The sequence below is a fragment of the Pristiophorus japonicus genome, chromosome 6 (assembly GCF_044704955.1).
Source record: "Pristiophorus japonicus isolate sPriJap1 chromosome 6, sPriJap1.hap1, whole genome shotgun sequence".
Taxonomy (NCBI): Eukaryota; Metazoa; Chordata; class Chondrichthyes; family Pristiophoridae; genus Pristiophorus; species Pristiophorus japonicus.
This window is the reverse complement of record NC_091982.1, coordinates 80,253,161-80,279,353: the sequence shown is the minus strand read 5'-3', so window position 1 is coordinate 80,279,353 and position 26,193 is coordinate 80,253,161. Positions and strand designations below refer to the sequence as shown.

The 26,193-nt window shown below is 44.6% G+C and overlaps 2 protein-coding genes across 4 annotated transcripts in view; one reads left to right on the top strand and one right to left on the bottom strand.

Annotated features, from left to right (window-relative positions):
• LOC139266132 (short coiled-coil protein B) overlaps window positions 1-13,578 on the top strand; it is a 33,397-nt gene extending 19,819 nt beyond the window's left edge. Inside the window, exons 2-3 of the mRNA XM_070883978.1 lie at window positions 12,494-12,577; window positions 13,436-13,578. Of these exons, the coding sequence (XP_070740079.1) occupies window positions 12,494-12,577; window positions 13,436-13,578 (227 nt within the window). The remainder of the gene's footprint in view (window positions 1-12,493; window positions 12,578-13,435) is intronic.
• A 5,104-nt stretch (window positions 13,579-18,682) lies between these two features.
• LOC139265709 (calnexin) overlaps window positions 18,683-26,193 on the bottom strand; it is a 41,152-nt gene continuing 33,641 nt past the window's right edge. For 2 of the 3 annotated variants that reach the window (XM_070882976.1, XM_070882974.1), the window contains 4 exons: window positions 24,648-24,863; window positions 23,768-23,887; window positions 23,334-23,436; window positions 18,683-19,055 (listed from right to left, as the gene is read on the bottom strand). In XM_070882976.1, coding sequence (XP_070739077.1) covers window positions 18,859-19,055; window positions 23,334-23,436; window positions 23,768-23,887; window positions 24,648-24,863 — 636 coding nt within the window. In that variant the 3' untranslated portion in view covers window positions 18,683-18,858. Of the gene's footprint in view, window positions 19,056-21,867; window positions 21,972-23,333; window positions 23,437-23,767; window positions 23,888-24,647; window positions 24,864-26,193 lie in introns of all 3 variants that reach the window. The other variant, XM_070882977.1, reaches the window with a different exon arrangement.

Here is a 26,193-nt window from a genome sequence, read left to right as displayed (position 1 = left end):
AACTGATGCTGCACAGGACACGGCATCAGCACCCGACCATATTGCTGCCTGGGACACCAGGGATGGCCTCACCCTGGCCACATTTACTTCACTTGATGCTGTACATCCTGGCTGCCACATGATACACCAGGTTGGCACCACCCTACAACAACACCATAAAGCATCCCTGCAATGCCTAGCCATTCCTTTCACACTCATCACCATTGCATGGGGTAATGTTGTATCTCACCGTTCACTGCAACTCACTAAGCCACTTCCAAAGGTGCACATATATCTGTCCAAGAACGCAAAGTGTTCAAAATAAAGTTTTCAATGTTTGACACCACATTAACAGAAACTTTAGATGATCATTGCATACCCTTGTGTGTTATTTGGTATGATTGGACTAGGATGAGTGTGAGGGGTGGCTAGTGAGATGGGGAAGTGATAATGTAGAAAGAGAGGGATGGGTGGAGGTGCAAAGTAAGTTGGTGTGAGTAAGCATGTGTAGGAGTAGGGTAGGGAAGGCGGAGTGATAGGGATGTGATGAATGGCACAGCAGGGTGAGGTTGAGTGTGGCTTTGCAGGAACGTTTCATGATCTACTGAGATCATTGAAAGCTTTGCGCCACTGCAACCTGGCCCTCCTGATGACATCCCTGCTTGTGTCCTCCTGTGTAATGGGCAACCATTGGTCTCTTTGGGAGGTCTCTTCCGCCCGTCGGAAGGGAAGAGAAGCTCCCTGTGTGCTGTGACTCCCTACATAAGTATATGGAGGGAGTTATGGGAGAGCCTGGGTGCAGCCATGTACCTTTGTGCAGTGTTTGCAGCACCTCAATGCTGTAGACCACTGACAGCACAAATGTCAAACTAAATTTGCACATGGCTCCTTTAAGAAAACCAGCTGATTACTCGTCATCAAATGACGTCATCAGACTCGCTTCCTTCAATTGGCCAGCAAACGCACTAGGCGGGCTTAACAAGCCCAATCAACAGAAAATCATTTTGGACAGCGGGCTGGAGCTGATAGTGAGGCCGGGACCCGCCACGGATGTTACCTGCCACCGACCCGCCGAGGTTGATAAAATCAAGCCCTATGATTCTATAATCTCCTGCCTTAAAAAGCTTCCTAAAAACCTATCTCTTTCAGTGTGCCTTGATCTTGTTCTCCTTGACTTCCAGATTCCTTCAGTTCCTACTCAGTATAATAAAACATTAGTTAGGCCTCAGCTGAAGTATTGTGTTTTATTCTGGGCAGCAAGGATGTCAAAGCCTTCAAGAGGGTGTAGAAGAGATTTACTGGAATGGTACCAGGGATGAGGGACTTTAGTTATGTGGAGAAGCTGGGGGGGTTCTCCTTAGAGTAGAGAGGGTTAAGGGGACATTTGATTAGAGGTGTTTAAAACCATGAATGATTTTGATAGATGTGGATGGTGGATGCAAATTCAGTAGTCACATTCAAAAGAGAATTGGATAAATACTTGATAAGAAAAAAATGACAGGGCACGGGGGAAAGAACAAGGGGATGGGACTAATTGGTTAGCTCTACCAAAGAGCTGGCACAGGCATGATGGGCTGAATGGCCGCCTCCTCTGCTGTATAATTCTATAGGATAGATGGGAGGGGATTCCTGTGGATTAATTGACGGTGCCACACCCTGTAAGCAGCACAGTATGTATTAGTTCTATCATGTTCCATACTCAAACTGCTCTGGTGACAGTATTGTATTCATCTCAAGATCCCTATTCCTCTGGCTTTTTTGCGATATTCAAACAACTTGTTGTCTTCCAGTCCTCCCAGCTCTCCTTTAATTTCTGAGTCCTGCATTCCTATATCCCCAGGCACCTTCTTTACCGAAATCTACTCCCTCCTATTCGACCTCAGCCTCTGCACTGAGCCATGATTCAGTCTTGGTGACTTTCGTTTTCATGTGACCTCACCATCCCTCCCTTCACTGATTTCGTTGCCCAGCTTTCCTCTTTCAATCTCACACTCTATATCAGTTCTCTCATCCACACACATACACACGGCCTCTATCTCGTGATTTCAAATGATCTTGAGAACTTCAAGGTTCTTATGATTGATGGGGCTTTCTCCAACAGGGCTCTTGCGTGCCTTCACATGCAATTCTCCAATCTTGCAGTAAGCGGATTACGTATTAGTGAGACAATACCACATGCGAATAATTAAACTACTTAATTTTACAGAGTAACTATTTGTACTAAGTCTCCCTTCTGCGCATGTGCAGAAGTGAGAGTTAGGACAAATATCACCGACTCCGCCCTCCCTCCCCCAGCGCAATTTCCACTAACCCTTTTCTGCACATGCATCCTCCTCTCCTATCTCACTTCCCCCCCCCCCCCACCCACCGGACTCCCGAGCCAAAACACCACATTGCTTCCGATCCAGAAGCAGACCCGAACAGCCGACGCATCCTCTGCGTATCCACGGGGAGGGGAGAGAGAGAGAGAGAGAGAGAGAGAGCACTGGGCGGGGTAGCGGGGAGGGAGAGAGAGCACAGGTGGGGGAGAGATCGGAGTGAAGAGTGGGAACTCAGGGAAGACAGATCATGTTCTTCCAACTCCCGGCTGCTTGCAAGCGGGGTGTGTGTGTTACAAGGGACATCATTGGGGTGGATGAAATCCAGAAGTCACTATTCACTTCATACCCAGTAAACCCGTTAACAATCCGCATACAATACCCCATCTATGGCGGGGAGGGTGGGTAAGGTCATGTACTTACGCTTGGGTAAGGGTCTTCAGCTGGAGGAGGGATGCACTTATGCTGGGGTAACGGACTTTGGCTGAAACTTGGCTTTTGGGGAGATCTATCCTCTGCGGCTTCTGAAGTCAAAATGGATCGAATTGCAAATTGGAAAGTCAATCAGAACTTGGGCTGGGCGGTTCCAGTTACACATTCTGGCGAAACTTCAGGGTTTGGCTTATCTTCCAAGGGGACCAATCAGCAATAAGTTGTGAAAACGGAGAGCGAATCAGAGAAACGGCTGCCTTTCAGTTAGTACAAATAAACGCATCCTTTGCAATTAGTGAATATACAGAGTAACAGTTATTGTAAATCTTACTTCAACTTAATCTTGGTCGTCCCTCCTTGTAAATAAGGAAAATAATAAACTGTGCTCCCCTTTCCCAGTGAGTGGGCTGAATAGATTTGCTTTTGATTAATCTTAACATTGAATCAGACCAAGGCATGTGTTGAGTATGGTCTGCTCCATTCATAAGGTAACATGCCTGGGCATTTTTTTGCCTCTTTTTTCAGGAGACCTTGAACATGTGGGACTTTTTTCTCTTGTGCTCAGTGTCACAAGCAGTTGGGAGTTTGATCTGTGATCCAGCCCCCATGTCTGGGAGTTGGTCCGTTGATTTGCCTATCAAGCCAGCCATCCCCAACTGCTTTGAAACTATAGCTGCATGCAGAGCTCATTAGGAAGCGACATTCCTACTCCTAAGGTAGGAATGTATACTGGGAGTATCTAGATGAGATAACAGTCGCAATTGTCATGGGGAACAGTTTCAATGGTTCTCATTAAGCTGTCTGTTCCCTCTTTACCCCAGTGACTTGAACAAGTTGTAAGGTAGATGTCAGCATTTTTGATTTTTTTTCACGGAAAGGAGTTGGGAATTAGTATGTTCAAGCGAGTGAATTCACGCATGTTTAAAAAGCCACTGAGATAGAAGGGCATTTGACGTATTAGTGAGCCAACTATCCTTATTGTTAGCTACAATGATCAGGAATATGAAGCAATTCATTATCTTGTCTCCAATGGCTAAACAAAATAATTGCATCTATTATGATGGGTTTGATTCTATTCTTGGGGAGAGGAACATGACATAAGAACATAAGAAATAGGAACAGGAGTAGGGCATACAGCCTTTCGAGCCTGCTCCGCCATTCAATAAGAACATTGCTGATCTGATCATGGACTCGGCTCCACTTCCCCGCCCATTTCCCACAACCCCTTATCGTTTCTGTCTTAAATTTATTCAATGTCCCAGCTTCCACAGCTCTCTGAGGCAGCGAATTCCACAGATTTAGAACCCTCAGAAGAAATTTCTCCTCATCTCAGTTTTAAATGGCGGCCCCTTATTCTAAGATCATGTCCTCTAGCTCCAGTCTCCCCCATCAGTGGAAACATCCTCTCTGTATCCACCTTATCAAGCCCCCTCATAATCTTATACGTTTCGATAAGATCGTCTCTCATTCTTCTGAACTCCAATGCGTAGAGGCCCAACCTACTCAAACTTTCCTCATAAGTCAACTCCCTCATCCCTGGAATCAACCTAGTGAACCTTCTCTGAACTGCCTCCAAAGCAAGTATATCCTTTCGTAAATATGGAAACCAAAACTGCAAGCAGTATTCCAGGTGTGGCCTCACCAATACCTTATATAGCTGTAGAAGACTTCCTTGCTTTTATACTCCATCCCCTTTGCAATAAAGGCCAAGATACCATTGGCATTCCTGATCACTTGTTGTACCTGCATACTATCCTTTTGTGTTTCATGCACAAGTATTCCCAGGTCCTGCTGTGTTGCGGCACTTTGCAATTTTTCTCCATTTACATAATAACTTGCTCTTCGATTTTTTTTCAGCCAAAGTGCATGACCTCACACTTTCCAACATTATACTCCATCTGCCAAATTTTTGCCCACTCACTTAGCATGTCTATGTCCTTTTGCAGATTTTTTGTGTCCTCCTCACACATTGCTTTTCCTCTCATCTTTGTAGCGTCAGCAAACTTGGCTACATTACACTCAGTCCCTTCTTCCAAGTCGTTAATATAGATTGTAAATAGTTGGGGTCCCAGCACTGATCCCTATGGCACCCCACTAGTTACTGGTTGCCAACCAGAGAATGGACCATTTATCCTTATTCTCTGTTTTCTGTTTGTTAGCCAATCCTCTATCCATGCTAATATATTACCCCCAACCCCGTGAACTTTTATCTTGTGCAGTAACCTTTTTTGTGGCACCTTGTCAAATGCCTTCTGGAAGTCCAAATACACCACATCCACTGGTTCCCCTTTATCCACCCTGTTTACATCCTCAAAGAACTCCAGCAAATTTGTCAAACATGACTTCCCCTTCATAAATCCATGCTGACTCTGCCTGACCGAATTTTGCTTTTCCAAATGTCCTGCTGCTGCTTCTTTAATAATGGACTTCAACATTTTCCCAACCACAGATGTTAGGCTAACTGGTCTATAGTTGCCTGCTTTTTGTCTGCCTCCTTTTTTAAATAGGGGTGTTACATTTGCAGTTTTCCAATCTGCTGGGACCTCTCCAGAATCCAGGGAATTTTGGTAAATTACAACCAATGCATCCACAAAAATAGCTGGTTTAGTTGACAAGCTTACTGACTGAAGAAGGAATTGGAGGCATAGCCCTGCTACTTGCTGGAGATAGAGAGAAAAGAGAAAAAGTGACACTTCGGCAGTCAGTCATGGTTTCAAACAGGACACTGAGATGGTGCATGGGCATAGAGCTCAAAGCTAAAATGGAGACAGTATGGTTTTATAGTTGTAAGTTGTTTAGAAAGAAAGGTGTAATGTCCTTACCCACTACTATAAATTCACACGAGGCACATTCTGCAGACAAGGTCACTCCATGACCTGAATCTTTATTCACAGGACCAAGAAGTGATGACCCTGCGTGGGACCTCCCTTTATATACCTGGATGACCAGGTGAGGAGTGTCTCCCACAAGTTCACCCCCTGTGGTCAAGGTGTGCATTTCTTAGGTGTACACAGTATGCAGTGTTGTTACATGAAGGTTACATACATGACAAAAGGTAAAGTCAAAAACAAGTAAGTCAACCTGCAAAGAGAACAAGGCCTATGGTTTACTACTTTTCTTAATTATGTTTTGAAAAGAGAGGTGAGATTGAGTGAAGAAAGTGGGATTTGCTTTGCCCGTTATTCTGTATGTTCTCTTGCTGTCTGTAAATATTCGGCCTTGTCTTAGTACATTTGCTGAAAGTTTGGAGAGTGCAAGAGAACACGTGTGAACGACAAGATATCTAATTCAAGTCACGAGGTTACTATTGTTACACCCCGGGTTATAGTATCATATAATTAGATATTGGGCAGTGACGGCACATTCCTGAACATAAGATGCATGGACTGCTTATGGGAGTGAGTAGGACTGTGGAACTCAGAATATTTACAGGAGATCTGAAACTTGTAGTACTGGGTTTCAAACTTTTGTGAACTCACTTTAAGTTAAAAGCAACACTTTAACATTAAATCACATTCAACTCCTCTCCAGGGAAAAATGGTTGAAAATTCCCTCTCGCAACAAACATGAAGACCCGGATAAACCAAAATGTCCTTAAATTTGATATCAGGAAAACCAAGATCATCCTTTTTGGGTCTTATCAGCACAATGTCAGATGACTCCCATGAACCGAGCCAGCTTCCACCTCAGGTTGAGCCAGGAGTTGCGCAACTGTGGAATACAGCTCAAACCCAAGTTCAGCTGCCTCCCAACATCTGCTCTGTTACCAAGATCTGTTCCTTTCACCTCTGCCACACTGCCCACTTCCACTCCCCCCCCCCCCCCCCAATGCCACCTAAATACTAGTCTAGGCCTTTGTCATCTTGAGATGTGACTTTTCTAACACACTGTAGTTACCTTCTCCTCCAAATTAACCTTCCACAACCTTCACTTCATCCAAAATGCTGCAATCTGTGTCCTGACCTGCATTAAGTACTGCATTTGCTTAACCCCATCGTCTTCAAACTCCACTGGCACCCCATGACCTAGTGAGTTGATGTTAAAATTCTTGTCTTCACTTTCAAATCTCTCCATGGCTTTGCTCAACCCTACCATAGTAATCTCCATGTGTCTTGTGTCTCTGCATACACCCTCTGCTCCTCTAATATTGGATTTCTCCTCCCTCTGTTCCAACATTGGTGGCCACTCATTCAGCCACTGTTGCAAGTTGAAACCCCATGCCCAGTTTCCTTGCATTGAAACTTGAAACTGTTATATATGTGAACTTGTATTTACTCTGTACAGCCACTAGAGGGCTCATCTCCTGGAGTCCCAAGGGATCCCATAATCCATTGGGAGCACAGGTGTTTAAGGAGGCCTCACAGGTTGGAGAGGCACTCTGGAGACCTGCAATAAAAGACTACAGTCACACTTTACTTAGAGTTCACAGTATTCAGTCTGACTCTTCCTCCATACATAACAACTGGCAACAAGATACAGATAGCGAACCCAAAGATGCAGAGAACAGTGGGCATCCTGGAGAAATTCTCGGAGGGAGATGATTGGGAAACTTTTGTGGAGTGACTCGACCAATACTTTGTAGCCAATGAGCTAGATGGGGAAGAGAACGCTGTCAAACGAAGGGCGATCCTTCTCACCGTCTGTGGAGCACCAACATATGGCCTCATGAAGAATCTGCTCACTCCAGCGAAACCCGTGGAGAAATCGTACGACGATTTGTACACACTGGCCTGAGAGCATTTGAACCCGAAGGAAAGCGTTCTGATGGTGAGGTACCGGTTCTACACCTACAAAAGGTCTGAAGGCCAGGAAGTGGCGAGTTATGTCGCCGAGTTAAGATGCCTTACAGGACATTGCGAATTTGAAGGACATTTGGAGCACATGCTCAGAGACTTTTTCGTACTTGGCATTGGCCACGAAACCATACTTCGCAAACTTTTGACTGTAGAGACCCCAACCTTGAGTAAGGCCATAGCGATAGCCCAGGCGTTCATTGCCACCAATGACAATATGAAGCAAATCTCTCAGCACACAAGTGCTTCTACAAGTACTGTGAACAAAGTGATGTTGTTTTCGAATCGTAATGTACAGGGCAGGTCACACAGACCTGCAGCTACACATCCGCAGATGTCTCAGAATCCACCATCAAGGGTGATGAATGCAAGGCCATTAACACCTTGTTGGCGCTGCGGGGGTGATCATCGTTTCCATTCATGCCGATTCAAAGAGTACGTTTGCAAGGACTGTGGAACAATGGGACACCTCCAACGAGTGTGCAGGCGAGCTGCAAATCCTGTTAAACCTGCAAACTACTATGATGCAGAAGAGGACAGATCCACAGAGGATCACGATGAACCAGAGCCTCAGATCGAGGAGGCAGAGGTACATGGGGTGCACACATTCACTACGAATTGTTCCCCGATAATGCTGAATGTTGAACGAAATGGACTCCCAGTGTCAATGGAGCTGGACACCGGCGCGAGCCAGTCCATCATGGGCAAAAAAACTTTCGAAAGATTGTAGTGCAACAAGGCTGCAAGATCAGTCTTAACTCCAATTCGCACGAAACTAAGAACTTGCACAAAAGGACTGATTCCTGTAATCGGCAGTGCTACCATAAAGATCTCCTATGATGGAGCGGTGCACAAGCTACCATTCTGGGTGGTATTGGGCGATGGCCCCACGTTGCTCGGCAGGAGCTGGCTGGGAAAGATACGCTGGAACTGGGACAACATCCGAGCGCTATCGCCCGCTGACGACACTTCGTGTGCCCAGATCTTAAACAAATTTCCTTCGCTGTTTGAACAAGGCATTGGGAAATTCCAAGGAGCAAAAGTGCAGGTCCACCTAATTCCGGGGGTGCGATCCATCCATTACAAGGCGAGAGCTGTACCGTACATGGTGAGAGAAAGGGTAGAAATCGAGCTAGACAGGCTGCAAAGAGAGGGCATCATTTCACCGATCGAGTTCAACGAGTGGACCAGTCCGATTGTTCCTGTCCTCAAGGGAGACGGCACTGTCAGAATCTGTGATGATTACAAAGTAACTATCAATCATTTCTCCCTGCAGGACCAATACCCACTACCAAAGGCCGATGACCTCTTTTAATGCTGGCGGGAGGAAAGACGTTCATGAAGCTGGATCTGACTTCAGCCTACATAATGCTGGAACTGGAGGAATCATCGAAGGCCCTCACCTGCATCAACACGCACACAGGTCTTTTTGTTTATAATAGATGCCCGTTTGGAATCCGATCAGCGGCGGCAATATTCCAGAGAAACATGGAAAGCTTACTGAAGTCGGTCCCGCACACCGTGGTCTTCCAGGATGACATCTTGGTCACAGGTCGGAACATAGTCGAGCTTCTGCAGCACCTGGAGAAGGTTCTTAGTCAACTCAACCGTGTGGGGCTCAGGTTAAAATGCTCGAAGTGCGTTTTCCTGGCGCTTGAAGTGGAGTTCTTGGGAAGGAGGATTGCGGCGGACGGCATCAGGCCCACCAACGCAATAACGTAGGCAATCGAGAATGCACCGAGGCCACAGAACGTGACGGAGCTGTGGTCGTTTCTGGGACTCCTGAACTACTTTGGTAACTTCCTACCGGGTCTCAGCACACTGCTAGAACCACTGCATGTCTTACTATGAAAAGGGGACGAATGGGTTTGGGGCAAAAGCCAAGAAAATGCCTTTGTAAAAGTGAAAAAATTGTTATGCTCAAACAAATTGCTTGTGTTGTATGATCCATGTGAGCGTTTGGTACTAGCGTGTGATGCGGTGTCATATGGCGTCAGGTGTGAATTGCAACAAGCTAATGATTTCAGGAAACTGCAACTGGTTGCCTATGCATCCACGAGTCTGTCTAAGGCTGAGAGAGCCTACAGCATGATTGAGAAAGAAGCCTTAGCGTGTGTTTATGGTGTAAAAATAATGCATCAATACCTGTTTGGGCTAAAATTCAAATTGGAAACTGACCATAACCCACTTATATCCCTGTTTTCCGAGAGTAAAGGGATAAATACCAACGTATCGGCCCGCATCCAGAGATGGGCGCTCACATTGTCTGCATACAACTATGCCATCCGCCACAGGCCAGACACAGAAAACTGCGGCGATGCTCTCAGTAGGCTGCCATTGCCCACCATGTGGGTGGAAATGGCGCAGCCCGCAGATCTAGCCATGGTTATGGAAGCATTTGAGAGTGAGCAATCACCCTTCACTGCCCGGCAGATCAAAACCTGGACAAGCCAGGACCCCTTATTATCTCTAATCAAAACTGTGTGCTTCACGGGAGCTATTCCAGTGTCCCAGTGGAAATGCAGGAAGAGATTAAGCCGTTCCAGCCGCGCAATGATGAAATATCTATACAAGCAGACTGCCTTCTGTGGGGCAATCAAGTAGTGGTCCCCAAGAAGGGCAGAGACACCTTCATCAATGACCTCCACAGTACCCACCCAGGCATCGTAATGATGAAAACGATAGCCAGATCCCACACGTGGTGGCCCGGTATCGATGCGGACTTAGAGTCCTGTGTTCACAGATGTAATACATGCTCGCAGTTAAGCAATGTACCCAGGGAGGCGCCGCTAAGTTTATGGTCTTAGCCCTCCAAACCGTAGTCTAGGGTACACGTCGACTATGCAGGCCCGTTCTTGGGTAAAATGTTCCTTGTGGTTGTAGACGCATATTCCAAGTGGATTGAACGTGAGATAATGTCGGCTAGCATGTCCGCTGCCACTACTGAAAGCCTGCGGGTCATGTTTAGCACTCACGGCTTACCCGATGTCTTCGTGAGCGACAACAGGCTATGTTTTACCAGTGCTGAGTTCAAAGAATTCATGACCCATAACGGGATCAAACATGTCACATCTGCCCCGTTTAAACCAGCGTCTAATGGTCAGGCAGAGAGAGCAGTGCAAACCATCAAGCAAGGCTTGAAGTGGGTAACGGAAGGCTCGCTGCAGACTCGCCTATCCCGAGTCCTGCTTAGTTACCGCACGAGACCCCACTCACTCACTGGGATCCCACCTGCTGCACTGCTCATGAAAGGAGCACTTAAGACGAGGCTCTCGTTCGTTCACCCTGATCTACATGAACAATTAGAGAGCAGGCGGCTTCAACAAAGTACATACATGATAGCGCAAATATGTCATGCGAGATTGAAATCAATGATCCTGTATTTGTATTGAATTATGGACAAGGTCCCAAGTGGCTTCCCTGCACTGTCATGGCCAAAGATGGGAGCAGGATATTTCGGGTCAAACTTTCAAATGGACTCATTCATTGGAAATACTTGGACCAAATCAAAATCAGATTTATGGACTTTCCTGAGCAACCCACCTTGGACCCTACCTCTTTTGATCCCTCAACATACACACCAGTGGCAACCGACATCACAGTTGATCACGAAGCAGAACCCATCATCCACAGCAGCCCAGCAGGACCCAACACACCAGGCAGCCCAGCAAGGCCAGCTGCACAACAGCCCAGCGAGGCCCAACAAATCATTCAACAATACCAGCTTTGATACCGAGACGATCAACCAGGGCAAGAAGGGCCCCAGATCGACTCACATTGTAAATAGTTACATTGTTGACTTTGGGTGGGGGAGTGTTATATATGTGAACTTGTATTTACTCTGTACAGCCACCAGAGGGCTCATCCCTTGGAGTCCCAAGGGATCCCATAATCCCTTGGGAGCACAGGTATTTAAGGAGGCCTCACAGGTTGGAGAGGCACTCTGGAGACCTGCAATAAAAGACTAAGGTCACACTTTACTTCAAGCTCACAGTGTTCAGTTTGACTCTTTCCCCATACATAACAAATCTTCCACCCTGCTTTCAAAAAGCTTCTCAAAATGATTCTCTTGGATCATGCCTCAGCCCTCCACCTGCCCTAATCTCTCCATTTTTCTCTGTTCCTCTCCTACTGGTGTTGACTTGGTATTTTGTCCTTAATGCAAAGCACTTTGAAAGATCTTGCTGCATGTGAGAGACATAATATAAATGCAAGTGTTTTTTGTTGTATTGTGAATTGCTTGATAAAGTGGTCTGACATTCGTGATTCCCTGTTAAGCTTTGTTTGCTTCTCGTTGCCTTTGGATGGTAGTTTTCCTCTGGAATTGAAAAAATAGTTGTTCCCTGTGTGACAAATTGGGACCAAGATTCCAGGGTCCAGGGATGGCACAGAGTGTGTGGATCACCCACTGAAAGAGAGGGGCTTTAATTTGGGGTCTTTTCCTCTGTCCTCCGATCTTCTGTCCTTTGTAAACTCCAGCTCAGATACAGAGTGGCGGGGAATGAGCGAGTCAACAGAAATTTTTGGGCTGTGTTTGGAGGAATTCCTGGGTTATCCTGGGAATTCCAGTCATTCTGCTCTTCCTAGGCTCAACAGAACCAATGGCAGTTGAGAACTGATGAATTCCATTGTGGGCATAGTAAACACATCTTCACAGCAAGAGTAATTGATGCCAGAGGGGAACATTATCGTTAGAAGGCAGATTCTGGTGGCATTTTGGGGCGAAGAATTTAAATATGTCCCTGATCTCTTCAGCCCTCCACCATCAGAATGGTAGGTTTTTCTGTGGGCAGTCATGTAGCAGAGCAGAGAGCCCGGGTTTCAGCCTCAATATCTTTAATTTGGAGGAGTCTGGGTTTAACCCACGATGTGCAGAGAGCATGGTTGAGAGAGAATGTTTGCCTGAAGGGACTCTTGTCACTTGTACCGTTTTGTGCCAGATTTATCTGATCTTTTTTTCTTTCCCCAAAGGCACAGATTATGAAAATCAAGAGGAGCTGGAGGAGAAGACAAGGTTAATAAACCAGGTTCTGGAGCTGCAGCACACACTCGAAGGTGATTATTTGGCTGCTAAAAATAAATCACTTTTTTTCCCTTTTTCCTTTCTATCCCTCTCTCTGTCTATGATGGCTTCTCTCTCTTTCTGTGCTGACCTCCCTCTGTTTGCTGGCATTTTACTCGTCCTGTACTGGCTTCTCTCTCTCTCTCTGCACTGGCTTCTCTCTCTCTCTCTCTCTGCACTGGCTTCTCTCTCTCTCTCTCTCTGCACTGGCTTCTCTCTCTCTCTCTCTCTCTCTGCACTGGCTTCTCTCTCTCTCTCTCTCTGCACTGACTTCTCTCTCTCTCTCTGCACTGGCTTCTCACTCTCTCTCTGCACTGGCTTCTCTCTCTCTCTCTGCACTGGCTTCTCGCTCTCTCTCTGCACTGGCTTCTCTCTTTAAATGCTAGCTGCTGTCACTATGCAGGCTTTTCTATCTGTCTTTATAAGCTCATTTACCTTTTTAAGCTTGTCTGCCCATTTTATGCTGATCTCTCTCCAGGTTTTCTCTCTTTCTCCTCTTTTTGTACTGGCTTTCTTTTCCTCGGCCCTTTCTGAATATTTATCTCTCTTGCTTCTTCCTGCGCTCTGTTTCTCTCTTTCCTATGCTCTATTTCATTATTTTTTTTGTGTTCTTGTCTCTCCCTATGCTGGCCTTTTTCTCCCACTCTTTCAGTGCCCTTTTTATGCTGGTCTGCCTGGTTTGTACCCAACCCTTTCCATGCCCTATGCTGTCTCCCCATATCTCTCCTGCTCGATCTTTCCATTTCTTTGCCTTTTTCTCTCATTTAAAAAAAACATTCCTCTCTCACATTCCTCGTCCCTCATGCTGGCCATCTCTCTCCTCTGTACTGATCATTACATTTGCGTTACAGATCTGTCAGCCAGAGTTGATGCTGTTAAAGAAGAGAACCTGAAACTCAAATCTGAGAACCAAGTACTTGGTCAGTACATTGAAAACCTCATGTCAGCCTCCAGCGTCTTTCAAACCACAGACTCGAAGAACAAGAGAAAGTAAGGAGCTCATGCCACTGATACCAGTCAGCTTTATATCTCGACAGGTGTAGTGGGCTAATCTGCATGTTGTGTTCATCTGCGTGAAAACTCAGTTTGACCCTTTCACCTCAAGATCCAGAGCTATGAGACATTCTCAGGTCTCTGATCCTGTTTGTAGATTGGGTAGTAAAATCTGAGATTTCATTAATGGGATAGGGCCCAATCACTGCTAATTGATGGATTAATTTATATAACCATTTCAAAAAGTCAGCAAACAGAAGTAAAAGTTATAAATCCTTCAAAATCCGACATTTTTGAATATTCTAAATTGAAAATGATTTGCTTTCAATTGAAGTATTGAACAAAAAGCATTTACACAGTCAACATAGGAACCATCTATTCAGACTGCACCCTATGATAAGCAAGCCCACCGCCACTTTACAGCATGGTATATTTTATGGTTCACACATAGCATGTACCAGTCCCTGGGCACAACAGGAGGGAGGCAACTCAATGGGATTCAAAGTGTGGAGGCAATGTAATCCCTGGCATAAAGGTGACCAGGCAACCTACTCCACAGTGTGACGTGACCAAACAGCCTATTCTTCAGGTACAAGGCAAACAGGTAACCTACTCCCTTGGTCTCACACTGCTCCCTGTGTTTAAATGTTGTTTTAATTATTGAGAAACCAAAGTGAAAGACAAAGGGTGAAAAGCAAAGGCCTGTATGCAGGACACTACCAAAGTTGAGGTTTTAAGGAGTGAAAGAAATGAATGAATGTGTGACACCAAGCTTGGCTTCTAAAAGCCTGTAGACTGGAGGAGGAAAGAAAACATTCCTGGGAAAGAGTGAGTTTGAGTAGAAGACTTAATAACCTGTTTTGAATTCAATATATTAAGGATGCAAGGAGGAGAAAGAATGTGTAGGACAGGATATTGGGAAGAATGAGAAAGGAAATTCCGGAGGAGCAATGATTTAGAGACGAGAAAGATGGCGAGAGAGAGGAGAGGGCCGGAAAGTTTAGCTGAGAAAGGGTTAGTCTCTTGCACCATCATTTCTCTCTTTAATCTTGTCCAGGAGTGCGAGACAAGTTTTGAGGGATCTCTCCAGATCAGATTTATGAGACGCATTAAAGTTTTGGACTGTATCGATAGTTAAAGAAAAATAAATGTTTGGCAGGAAAGAAGAAACTGAGCTCTTTAAAGACAGCTTTAGCAATGGAGAATGCATGGGAGTTCAGAAACAAAGAATGTCAATAAAGGAGGCCTAAGAGCACAGTAAGAACTGGGAGCTGTGTCTTTGAAGAACTGAATGAAACAAGATTTTCACTATTGCAAAGTGCATGAAAACATACTGTCTGTGCCATAGACCATTCTATGTGTGAAACGAGAAGGTATGTGGCCTACTCCTCACAACACTCATTATTCCCAGGATGGACAGGCAATCTACTCTCTGCAGCATACACATTCTTCAGGCAGGTAACCAGCACCCCTCAGCATGCCCTTATTTCCTGGCTGATGGAGCATGTAGGTGACCCACACATTCAGCACACATCATTCTGAGTGAGAGGGCAGGTGGGTGACCTCCAGCTGCAGCAAAGACCATTTCCCAGGTGAGAGGGTAGATAGGCGGCATACACTGCACAGCATTCACCATACACCATTTCCCAGGTGGTCAACTGATCTACTCCCCCCCCCCTCCGCCCCACCGCCGCTCCCCCCCACTCCCGGCCCAGCACATGCCATTCGCTGCAGTTTCACCCTAGTGTGAGCATTCTACATAATCAGTTACTGTTTCTGGATCTAAAAAGGTGAAAGGGTTAAATAGCCAAATTATTAAATTAATTCAGTTCATTTGCCACAAATGACATTAATTTCAATAAAAAATGTCCTTTTTATTTTCCAGACCAACCAAAAGCTCCAAGAAGACAGACAAATAATAATATTAATAATGGTAAAGGGAACTGAGTCGAGACTGTCCATGTTATGTAACCCCATTAGAACCAGTAGCTTATTGTCTCAAGTCAGCTTGCATACCTTTTTGTATTTAGTCTATTTAATTCTGGAATAATAAACCCTAATGCTCATATTGTTACGTGTTCCCTTCTCCTTTTACATACAAGATTCTGTTTGGGTGATTGATTTGTGAGTTACTAAGTTTCTAAACTAACCTAATGCACAGATGCAGTACTTTGTACCCAGGCTATAGGCCATAAGAAAATATATTGATTGAGAAACATTAGTCATTGAGCCTGTGACAAAGGCCGTTCACCCATCCTAATTCAGTCATACAGGAAGAACCAACAGACCTGTCCCCGTTTCCCCCACCCACACCATCTAATTGTTGATGATGATTCCAGGATTTTTGCTTTTGTTTTCCTACCGGAAGCTCATTCTATGCTTTGATAACTCTTTACATGAAGAAGGAGGTCCCGCCATTAGTCCTTTTAAACCTTTGTACCATTAGCTACTACCATGGTTTAGTTTTAAGTAGTGTTCCAGTTTGACCTTTTCTATGTTTTTTAATATTTTATATACCTTGTGGTTGTCTCCTTTCCATAATGAAAAGCCCAAGTTTGTGCAGTCTCCCCTCATGACTCAGTCCTCTAAAACTAAGGATCAGTCTTGTGACTCTTCTCTACAACACCTCTCTTGTATCAGTGAACAGAACTGAACAAAGTAATCAAGGTGTGCAGTCTGACTAGAGCACTGTACAGTATTAGCATGGCATTCTCCAACTTGTACTATACTGATTTAACTATGCAGCTCTGCATTCTATTTGCTTTGGCGACTGCTGTTTGCAGTCCGAGCATTTTCACATATGTTAGTCCCAACACATTTGGAATGTTCCATAAAGCAGTCATCTTTGCATTTAATCATAGAAACAGAGGTTTACAACACACAAGGGGGCCATTCGACCCATTGTGTCTGTGCCAGCCAAAAAGGAGCTATTCCAGTCTAATCCCACTTTCCAGCTCTTGGTCCATAGCCTTGTAGGTTACGCCATTTCAAGTGCATATCCAAGTACTTTTTAAAAAGGCGATGAGGTTTCTGCCTCCACCAACCTTTCAGGTAGTAAGTCCAAGACCCCCACCATCCTCTGGGTGAAAACATTTCTCCTCAACTCCCCTCTCATTTTTTTTTTAATATACAGATAAGTAAAGTAAAGTGGAGAAAATTAACACAATCTCACAAAAATTACCAGTCAAGAAAATGCAAGATAGATAGATGGCTTGGAATATTAATAAAATATTTAAAAAAGAAAAAATGCCTATTTGAACAAATTATGTCGTTCATTTGTTAAATCTGAATGTTAGGAGTAGGTCCATTTTTGGAAAGAATTAATGGGTCAAAAATAACTATTAAATAGATATTTGCCCAGCAACTGTTTAAAGGAATTATTCATAAAAACATTGACCACCCTCTGTTTGTTGTGCTGCAGCTTTTCTTCTGTCTGGTGTAAAACATTTGGCAGAATCATCTGGTCTGCATAACAAATGTGTGGTAATTGCCGAGTTTTCCTTCTTGAGCACAATTTACCACTTTTTGTATTTTAATTTTCCCTTTTAAGTTAAGTGAACCAGTATATTATAGCCTAGAAATTACTGTTGCCGAAATTAGCGGACAAACAATTCATTTGTAAAACATTCCTCTGTCTGATATTGTAAAGGAGACTTTAACCATTTTAAAATCAGAGAAGTGGTCATCCTTGCTTGCAAAACATGAAGGGATGCATGTGTCACAAGAATCAAAACACACCTTAAACTATCTGTCCCCCACAGTTGCGAAGGAAGAATCCCACCACTCAGTGACAAACCTACCAGTCTGGGCCCTATTTGTAAGTAAGGCTAGTTGGTCATTCATCAACAGTGCCCTGGAGCATTGCCGACCTGTCTGATTGAGATATTGGATTACCGAACTGGCCACAGTTAGCTGACTCATTTCTAAATTTTCATCCCCAGAATAGACATCTTGAAGTCATCTCAACACCCTTCTCCTTCAAGGAAGATAGTTCCTATCTGTCATTAGGCAACTGACAAATGCAAATCTGAGCACTCGCTAGAATATTTGTAGGTGTCAGGAGAGCTCCACACAAGCAGGCATGGTGAGCACCATGACTCAACATGAAATGTGCAAATGCATTGTCAACACTTTTCTAACCACATGCAACTCAATCAGCCACCTTCTAATGTCACTCCTTGTCACAATTATAGAATTACTGCAGGAAAGCTCTTGTCCTACACATGATACATTGCACAGCACTTCAGAGAGGGGGATAGCTTCACAGTGGGCATATCTCTTTGCCAAGCCCTTCACAAGGACTTGGATTAAGCAGAGGGTTATGATTAAGCCTGGTAAGCAGGATTGAAGTTGGAAGGCTGGAACATCAAGGTGCTGGCATGTCATAGACTGTCCTATGAAGGTTCCTCTATTACAGTGAAAGGCCACAAGGAAATACAGAGTATTGGGATAGCAGCTACTGGAAGGCATTACCTAGAGGCCAGATATGAGAAATATGTGCTCATATTTTCTGGGTTCGGTACCACTATTATTGGGCAGTAGAGGCAAACAACTGTTGATAACACTCCACACCTCCTATTACTATGAGTTCCGAATCTCAGTGAACTCCATAAATCAAGTAATTTGTGCGTTATCACCAGAAAAGATGACCATGAAAGCAGGAAGCCCAAATGATTCACTAGTATCCTTTGGGGAACGGAACCTGCTATGTCTGGTCATTATTTGACTCCAGTCCCACAAGCATTAATGCCATCAGGGTAGCTAAGAATGGGCAATAAAATGCTGTCTTGCGCACATCCTGACAACAAATAATAAAAGGCAAGGGTGAGGAAACAGGGAAGACTTTTGAAAACAAAAATAAACAATGAGACATGTTCCTACAAGGAGCTTTCTCATGAATTCAGATGGATCCAGTCAGCTCCAGTTTTGGTTATTGCACAAGAGAAGAAACAGCACTGAGGACTAACCACCTACCAAGGACTGAACATTTAGTAATACTGTGTTGAGGGAGCAGTACATAACCTGTGCCATAAACTGACCTGAGAATTGCTGTTACTAATTCTCATTACATCAAAATTGAAAAAAAGCCAACACTGGATCTCTCATTTCAGTGAATACAAGAAAAATGTGTTTTATTTTATCACCACTAACGTGTAAGGATTTTATCTGTCCACTGTTTGTAGCAAAATTATAAATACAAATATAAAGAACACATTTATAATATTGTTACAAATAAAAAACACAGCATCTTCCTCCAATATTTGTTGCACAGCCTGTATTACTAACAGTTATAGAACTCCAGAAATGTCCGAAGGTTTTCTTTAAAACTTTGGTCAGGCTGACAATTGAATACTTTGTGTAAAAGTTCATCTTTTTGAAGAGCATGAATCCTGGTGGTCATTACTCCGGCCTTGTCTTGCGGTATCGCAGAGCCTCTGCTGTATTTGGGCCGAGATCCGGCTCGCCGCCCCCTTGTGCCTGCAACCAGAATGTAATTCCGTAAGCATCTGGTGTTTTATTTCCCACAGCAACCTAACTGCACACACACGCACACACACACTCAGCCTTAGTGAATGATGATCTCCCGCCAAGTAGAAGAATGACTCAATGTAGAAACAATGGGCCCAAGTTTCCACATGATAAAAAACGGGCGCCCCTCCGAGCTGGGCGCCCATTTTTCGCGCCTAAAACGGCGGCGGAAAAAGAACGAGCGATTCTGGAGCGCTTTGCAGCTCCTTGTCTGCCTGGCGCGGCGCCCAGGGGGGCGGAGCCTACACTCGCACCGATTTTGTAAGTGGGAGGGGGCGGGTACTATTTAAATTAGGTTTTTTCTTCGGGAAGGCTGCACTTGCGCGTTGGAGCGTTCGCGGATGCTCAGTGTGAAAAAAACATTGGCACTCGGCCATTTTTGTAGTTCTTAGTAGCTGTTTATTTTTTGAACATTTTTTAATAAAAGTACATTGCCATCAGCACAGAGGCTTCTTGTAGCAGTGAGAAGGCTGCAGGAAGCCTCAAAGTTGAGGCAGCCGTTTCCCGACGACCTCCGCCTTTTGCCGTCGGGAAATGGCTCCTCAATTTCTGAGGCTTCCTGCAGCCTTCTCTCTTTCCCGCCAGCCGTCTGGAACGGCTCCATTTCCCCCCCCCCCCTCCCGGTCGGCTCCCTTCCCTCCGCCCCCCCCCCACCGCGTTCGGTAGGCTCCCTTCCCTCCCCACCACCCCCCCCCCCCCCCTCGCGTTCGGTCGGCTCCCTTCCCTCCCCACCACCCCCCCCGCCCCGCATTCGGTCGGCTCCCCCCCCCCGCGTTCGGTCGGCTCCCTTCCATCCCCACCACCCCCCCCCCGCCCCGCGATCGGTCGGCTCCCTCCCCCCCCCCGCGTTTGGTAGGCTCCCGCCCACCCGCGTTCGGTCGGCTCTCTCCCTCCCGCGTTCGTCGGCTCTCTCCCTCCCGCGTTCGTCGGCTCCCTCCCCCCCCGCCCACGTTCGGTTGGCTCCCTCATCCCGTCCGCGTTTGGTCAGCTCCCTCGTTTTGTGAGGCTTGCTGCACCATTCTTCCTGGCTGAAGCACTTTCACACAGGTAGGAAGATGGTTTATTTAATCTTTTCTTTGCTTATAAATGTTTATTCAGGTTGGATTTATTTGTATAATATTTGTATAAGTATAAATAAGGATTGATTGTAGAATTTAATGAGTTCCCTCCCCCCCCCCCCAACCTCGTTCTGGACGCCTGATTTGTAACCTGCGCCTGATTTTTTTAATGTGTAGAACAGGTTTTTTCAGTTCTACAAAAATCTTCACTTGCTCCATTCTACTTTAGTTTGGAGTACATTTTCACTGTGGAAACTTTCAAATCAGGTGTCAGTGGCCGGACACGCCCCCTTTTGAAGAAAAAATTCTGTTCCAAAGTAGAACTGTTCTACCTGACTAGAACTGCAGAAAAAAAAATGTGCAGAATTACAAATTCTAAGATAGTCCGTTCTCCATCAGTTGCTCCTAAAAATCAGGCGCAAATCATGTGGAAACTTGGGCCCATAATTCTGTGCTTATGGAACAGGACTCACTGCAGGAGTAAGAGGCTATTGTGAAACCACAAATTATGTAGCTGATTTTCAGGGATTTGATGGGAGGTTACAGTCTTCATTTGTAGCATGTGTTAAGCAGCCAATGCCCACAATCCACCTCATTATTTTTTTGGAAGAAGGGATGATGACAATTGCTACTTGCTCATGATTTTGTGCATTAATTAGAGGGAAGTGGTTCGAACATGATTCCCGATATAATTTTTTCTTAAAACCTAGCAATTAGATGTTAACCAAGGCTCAATGATGGCACTCTCGCCTTTGAGTCAAAAGGTTGTGGGTTCAAGCCTCATTCCAGAGACTTGAGAACAAAATCTAGGCTGACACTTCAGCACAGTACTGAGGGAGTGCTGCATTGTCAGAGGTGTTGTCTTTTCAGATGAAAGTAAAAGATCCCACGGCACTATTTGAAGGGGAATTCTCCCTTGTGCCCTGGCCTATATTTATCCCTCAATCGATAACACTAAAATAGATTATCTGGTCATTATCACATCTTTGTGGGACCTTGCTGTGTGCAAACTGGCTGCCACATTTCCTACATTATAACATTGACAACACTTCAAAAGTATTTCACTGGCTGTAAAGTGCTTTGGGATGTCCTGAGGTTGTGAAAGGTGCTACATAAATGCAAGTTGTTTCTTTTAATTACTAGAATTTAGTCCCCAGTAGGGCAAAATTCCAGAAGCTAGTTTTGCTCTGGAATTAGACCAGTTCCCTGGCATTACAATGACAGGCAAGGGCAGAAAATCGGGCAGGGAGCTGTGGAACTAATGTTGGGGGGTTTAATTTGCCTGCACAAATATGAGCGGGCATATTATAATGATGTGCAAGTAATGGAAATGGGTCAGATGGCAAAAATTCTCATCACTTGACTATTGCAACATTGGATGCTAGAATGTGTACAGCGATGCTATGGTTTTCAGAGGGAGGAGATTAACATTACATTCCCTGAAGGGAGTGTAATTGATTGTTTAACGATTGATTACACTCCGTCTGCCCCAATATTTTTAAACTTGTGTAAAAAAAAAACATCCCTTTGGCTGCCCTAGTGGTAGCTGGCTATGCTGCTGATAAGAGACCCCTGATTTAGAGAATGTGCTTAAAAAAAGTAATTTGGTCCTGGTAAATATTATGGGTAAACGTTAATGATTCCTTTAGTTTAAAAAGTTTGGCCAAAATAAAAACATCCAGTCCCTTTCAGAAATTTCCAACCTGTGCAGATTTTTCCAAATCTACTTTCATTTTTCTCAGGGCACTTCCTTCCTCCATCCCTTTGCTTTTATCTTCATTATCTAGTTGATCGTGTGAAGTATTACCTGAAAATATGGATCATAATTATTAATTAACATATAGTCCAAGCTAGAGTTGTCACTTGTTCAGTTTTGGACTGAACAATCTGCTGAATGGACTAGCTGTAAACTAGTCACCAGCAATCAATTTTTAAAATAGCAATCCATTTTTTTCAGTCAACTTGTGTGCCTTATAATATGGAAGTATTAGTTATGAAAGTTTTCAATTAATTTTCATTGTCAACAAACAGTCCAGAAGACAGATCTTTTACTGAGTTGTACTGTCAGATAAATGACCTGCATACCCAGTGAGACTGTGAATAAGAAAAGCCCCAGACTGAATCGCTTCTTCAAACATACTGCCGACAGTTGCATATTGTGTAGAATGTACAGTGAACAGTAAGTTTAAAAACAAAACCATTTGTTTAGTGGCAGATTTCCCACTTGTGTTCTAATATCAACTGCGTAAACTGGAGAAGCCAAGCAGAGATCAGGCACTTCCTCGCAGTGGGAGGGAATCAGGGAACCATTATCAATGTCCTGCTTTTGGGCAACTCCCAGTGCTGGGGTTTGGAGCAGCATGGTTGTTGGAGCAGATTGTCTGCTGGTGTTTTTTTTTTTTAATTCGAAGCTCACAGCTCAAGGAATGGTTAGACATCTTGAGTTCCTCACTAGATAATCTTACTCTCCTCATCAAACTGTTTAGATGAAATCAACAGTATTTTTTTTAGTTTTCCCAATTTTCTATATCTTTTTCCTCCTAGAAACAGCGATTCCCATTCAGCTATGGTTTCAATGGGCACTCGAGTACCTTGCCCAAGCAACCATTGCACTGAGTGTTGGCAGTCTGGTGATTGGATGCTAATCAGGAATTTGGTACCCGACTGATTTTTCCCTCCCTAGCCTGAGGATGTGATCGAGGAGGATGGGGGTCCCAGGCTGGTAGCGGCTCAGATTGTTTGTGTGGGACCCAGAGGTACACTGCTGCCCTTCGAGACCCACAGAAATTATTTGACATTTACCTTTGGCGGGCCTCTTCAGTTCCATCGCTCGTGAAACTGGTCAGAGCCTATACTATGCCGACTCCGACTAGTTCTGGGCTGAAATGGCGATCGGGTACCTATTTACAACTTGGGCCTCAAATTTCCCAATTAAAAGGGGCCTATCCCCTGACTCTGCCGGGCGCTTTGGACATCTGGCAATAGGCCCCTTTCAAAATGGAGCCACTACATTACCAGTGTTAATGTGGTGCTAAGGTAATCGCCCCCATTTTGAGGCTGTTTATGACAGGCCAAGGTAGCCAAAATCGACATGTGACTCTGGGGAACTCTTCAAAATTGAGCGAAGTGAACTGTATTCCATCAACTTTATTAATGTTATTCAGTTTACCTGACTGCTGAGGTTTTGCTTCCGCTGTCAGTTTTTCTTCATCATTGAGCTGCTCATCATCTGTTTTCTTGTAGTAATAATAATCATCAGGGGGCCCAAACCGCTGGGAAAAACAAACCACAGCACAGGATAGAATACAGCACAGGATAGAATACAGCACAGGGCATGAAATACATCACAACACAGATCAGGAGAGCACAGGGCAGGAGATACAACACAGAGCAGCAAAGTACAGCACAGGCAAGAGATACGTCACAACATAGAGTAGCAAAGTACAGCATATGACATCACAGTACAGGAGAGTACAGCACAGTTACAGGAGACTACAGTGCCACACAGTGCAGTTTAGACAGTGGGATTATTTTAAGTCCAGGCATTTTACTCTTACTCCAGTCTTTTATTAAGAAATACATGGAATTGTTAAACATACATACCTTGTTTGGCCAAATGAAGCTAATGAATAAGATAACTGGCAGAGCAACGGTGAACACGTAGACTCCCCAGAGCCAAGGACGCTTATCTGCTGCCAAAAGCAGCTGCATGATCAAACCAGGCTGTGGACAACAGTGAAGAGCAGCAATTACCTCAGTCACTGATGAAAGAACACTCACACTCAAACTGCCAAAGTCACACCAAAGCACAACTATTAAACATACTGGGGGGAATTCTCTTCGGAACAGCATTTTGGTGGGGCAGGACTTAGATCCACCCCGCTGAATCTATCCCAAACCATTTTTCTAGTGTCGGGGTTCATTCCATATGAAGAACAGGCTCCCCGCCAGGGCAAACTGAGGAAACTCGAGGCAGCGAAGGAGCTCGAAAGGCCAGAAGTGCCCCGGAGGTCAGGAGTGCAGCTCCCAGTGGAGGGGCCTCCAGCAGGTAAATTCCGGGTCTGTCCTTTGAGAGAAAGAAAGAGAGAGGAGGCCGCTACAAATCATCGTCCCTCCATTTGGGGAACTCGGGGCCTTTACCTCTGCTTCCTGGGGCCTGTCGTCACCTTCCATATGGCTGCCCCAGTAAGCAATGGGAGAGAAATCCGCTGGGGACCAAGACCCGGCCACTAACATTATTTGCTTGTGGAGGGCGGGGAAGAAGCAGCCTGTGTGGCTCACTGGGGCAGTGAGGCAATGGGAGGCTTCACCGCCAGAATTTTCTGTCATTCTCCACTGTCATCCGATTTTGATTTTGGGCAGGAGCATGGAGAATGATTGCTCCCACTCGGACACACGATCAGACACCATCAGACATTATTAGAAACATTTGATCACAGGCACACTTTGACTCGGTGTAACACAATCCATCACATTTACTTACTCCATCGGCATCGTAGATTGCCTTTGTCCGTGCCCATGTGTCTTTCACCCACTGCTTGACAACTTTCTCATCAGAAGATATAATAAAACTGTCAAACAGGATGTCAGCAGTCACTGACCATAGCTCAAGTCCCAGCGCGCCGATTGGAGTCATAAGGAATGGCTTTGTATCCTCAAAGTAGTCTGGGTTAGGAATCTTTCGGGGTGTCCAAACTCCCTATTGGAACAAAGTTGGAAAAATTGTTAGTCAATTTTGGTAGTTGAGATTTCTTGATTATGTTATGCAGAGGGAAAGAAGCATATGCTATAGAGATTACAAAAGCAAAATACTGCAGTTGCTGGAAACTGAAGTAAAAACAGAAAATGCTGGCAATACTCAGCAGGTCAGGCAGCATCCGTGGAGAGAGAAACTGAGTTTCAGGTTAAAGACCTTTCGTCATTACTGCTATAGAGATTATGTCATACTCTGGAAAGGGAGTGGGCTACAGTGAGTAAGTAGTGTGTGTTAGAGGGGGAATATGTTAAAAGGAAGTGTGTTCATGAAGAGTCATTTACTTCCAAGGTTTGTGTAAGGGAGGTGTGTTGCAAAATGGAGTTGTATGAAAGAGTAGAATGTTATAGAGTAAGTTACGGAGAGGTATATGTTACACAGAGGAGTTTGTTACACAGAATGGCATATTACAAAGATAGTTTTCTCTATCAGTTGTGATCACAATCACCGAGTTACAGGCATATAGTAAACAGGCAATTGTTTTTGATGCTTGTTATAGGCAGGCCAGTCAGATAGTTTAGATGGGTGTAGGTGGCCTTGTGAATCAGGGTGGGTGTCAGTAATGTAGAAAGGATTGGTACTGAGTTAGTATAAATAACTAGCTTGTTACAACCCACCTTTAACTAGGCATTATTTGAGATCTAATAAGGCTGATGTCTGCTATATCGGGTCCAAATACACTCAAAGCTCTTTTATGTTTAAAAGCTGCAGTCCCAATTCTATTGCATTGGCTGTAGTTAGAAAGGGAAACTGTCTGATTTACCTTCCATCATTTATTTGTGGGTCTTATAACTGTTACATTTACTGCTGTGGTTGTGCCAATAGGGAACAGTTGCAGGAGGCCAATTAGCAGACAGCACCATTAGGATGATATAGTCCTGTTCTCTCCAAACGAGTGCCACAATGTAAAAACATCTTGGGCCAGAATTTGCTGTCAAAATAACAGCGAGGCTAATGGCGCTCACTGTTATTTATGTGTAAATGGTACACCAACTTCAGGCGAGGAGGAGATGCGGAGTTAAACGTGAATATCCAAAAGTTGTTGTCCGAGTTTCGCCGCTCGTTGTTAGCTTTGCGAAAATGGTATTTTGCTATCTGCCTCATCATTGATGTGCATTGAATATCATGAAGTTGCTATATTTGCTCTGTAAAAACGAACTAAACCCACCGTAGATATTTAAAGCTAGTAGTTGGTAATGCAAGTACCCTTTTCATGACATGATCGTTGTTAATTACTGCCAATCAACCTCTCTTGCAGAGAATTAACCATTACAAG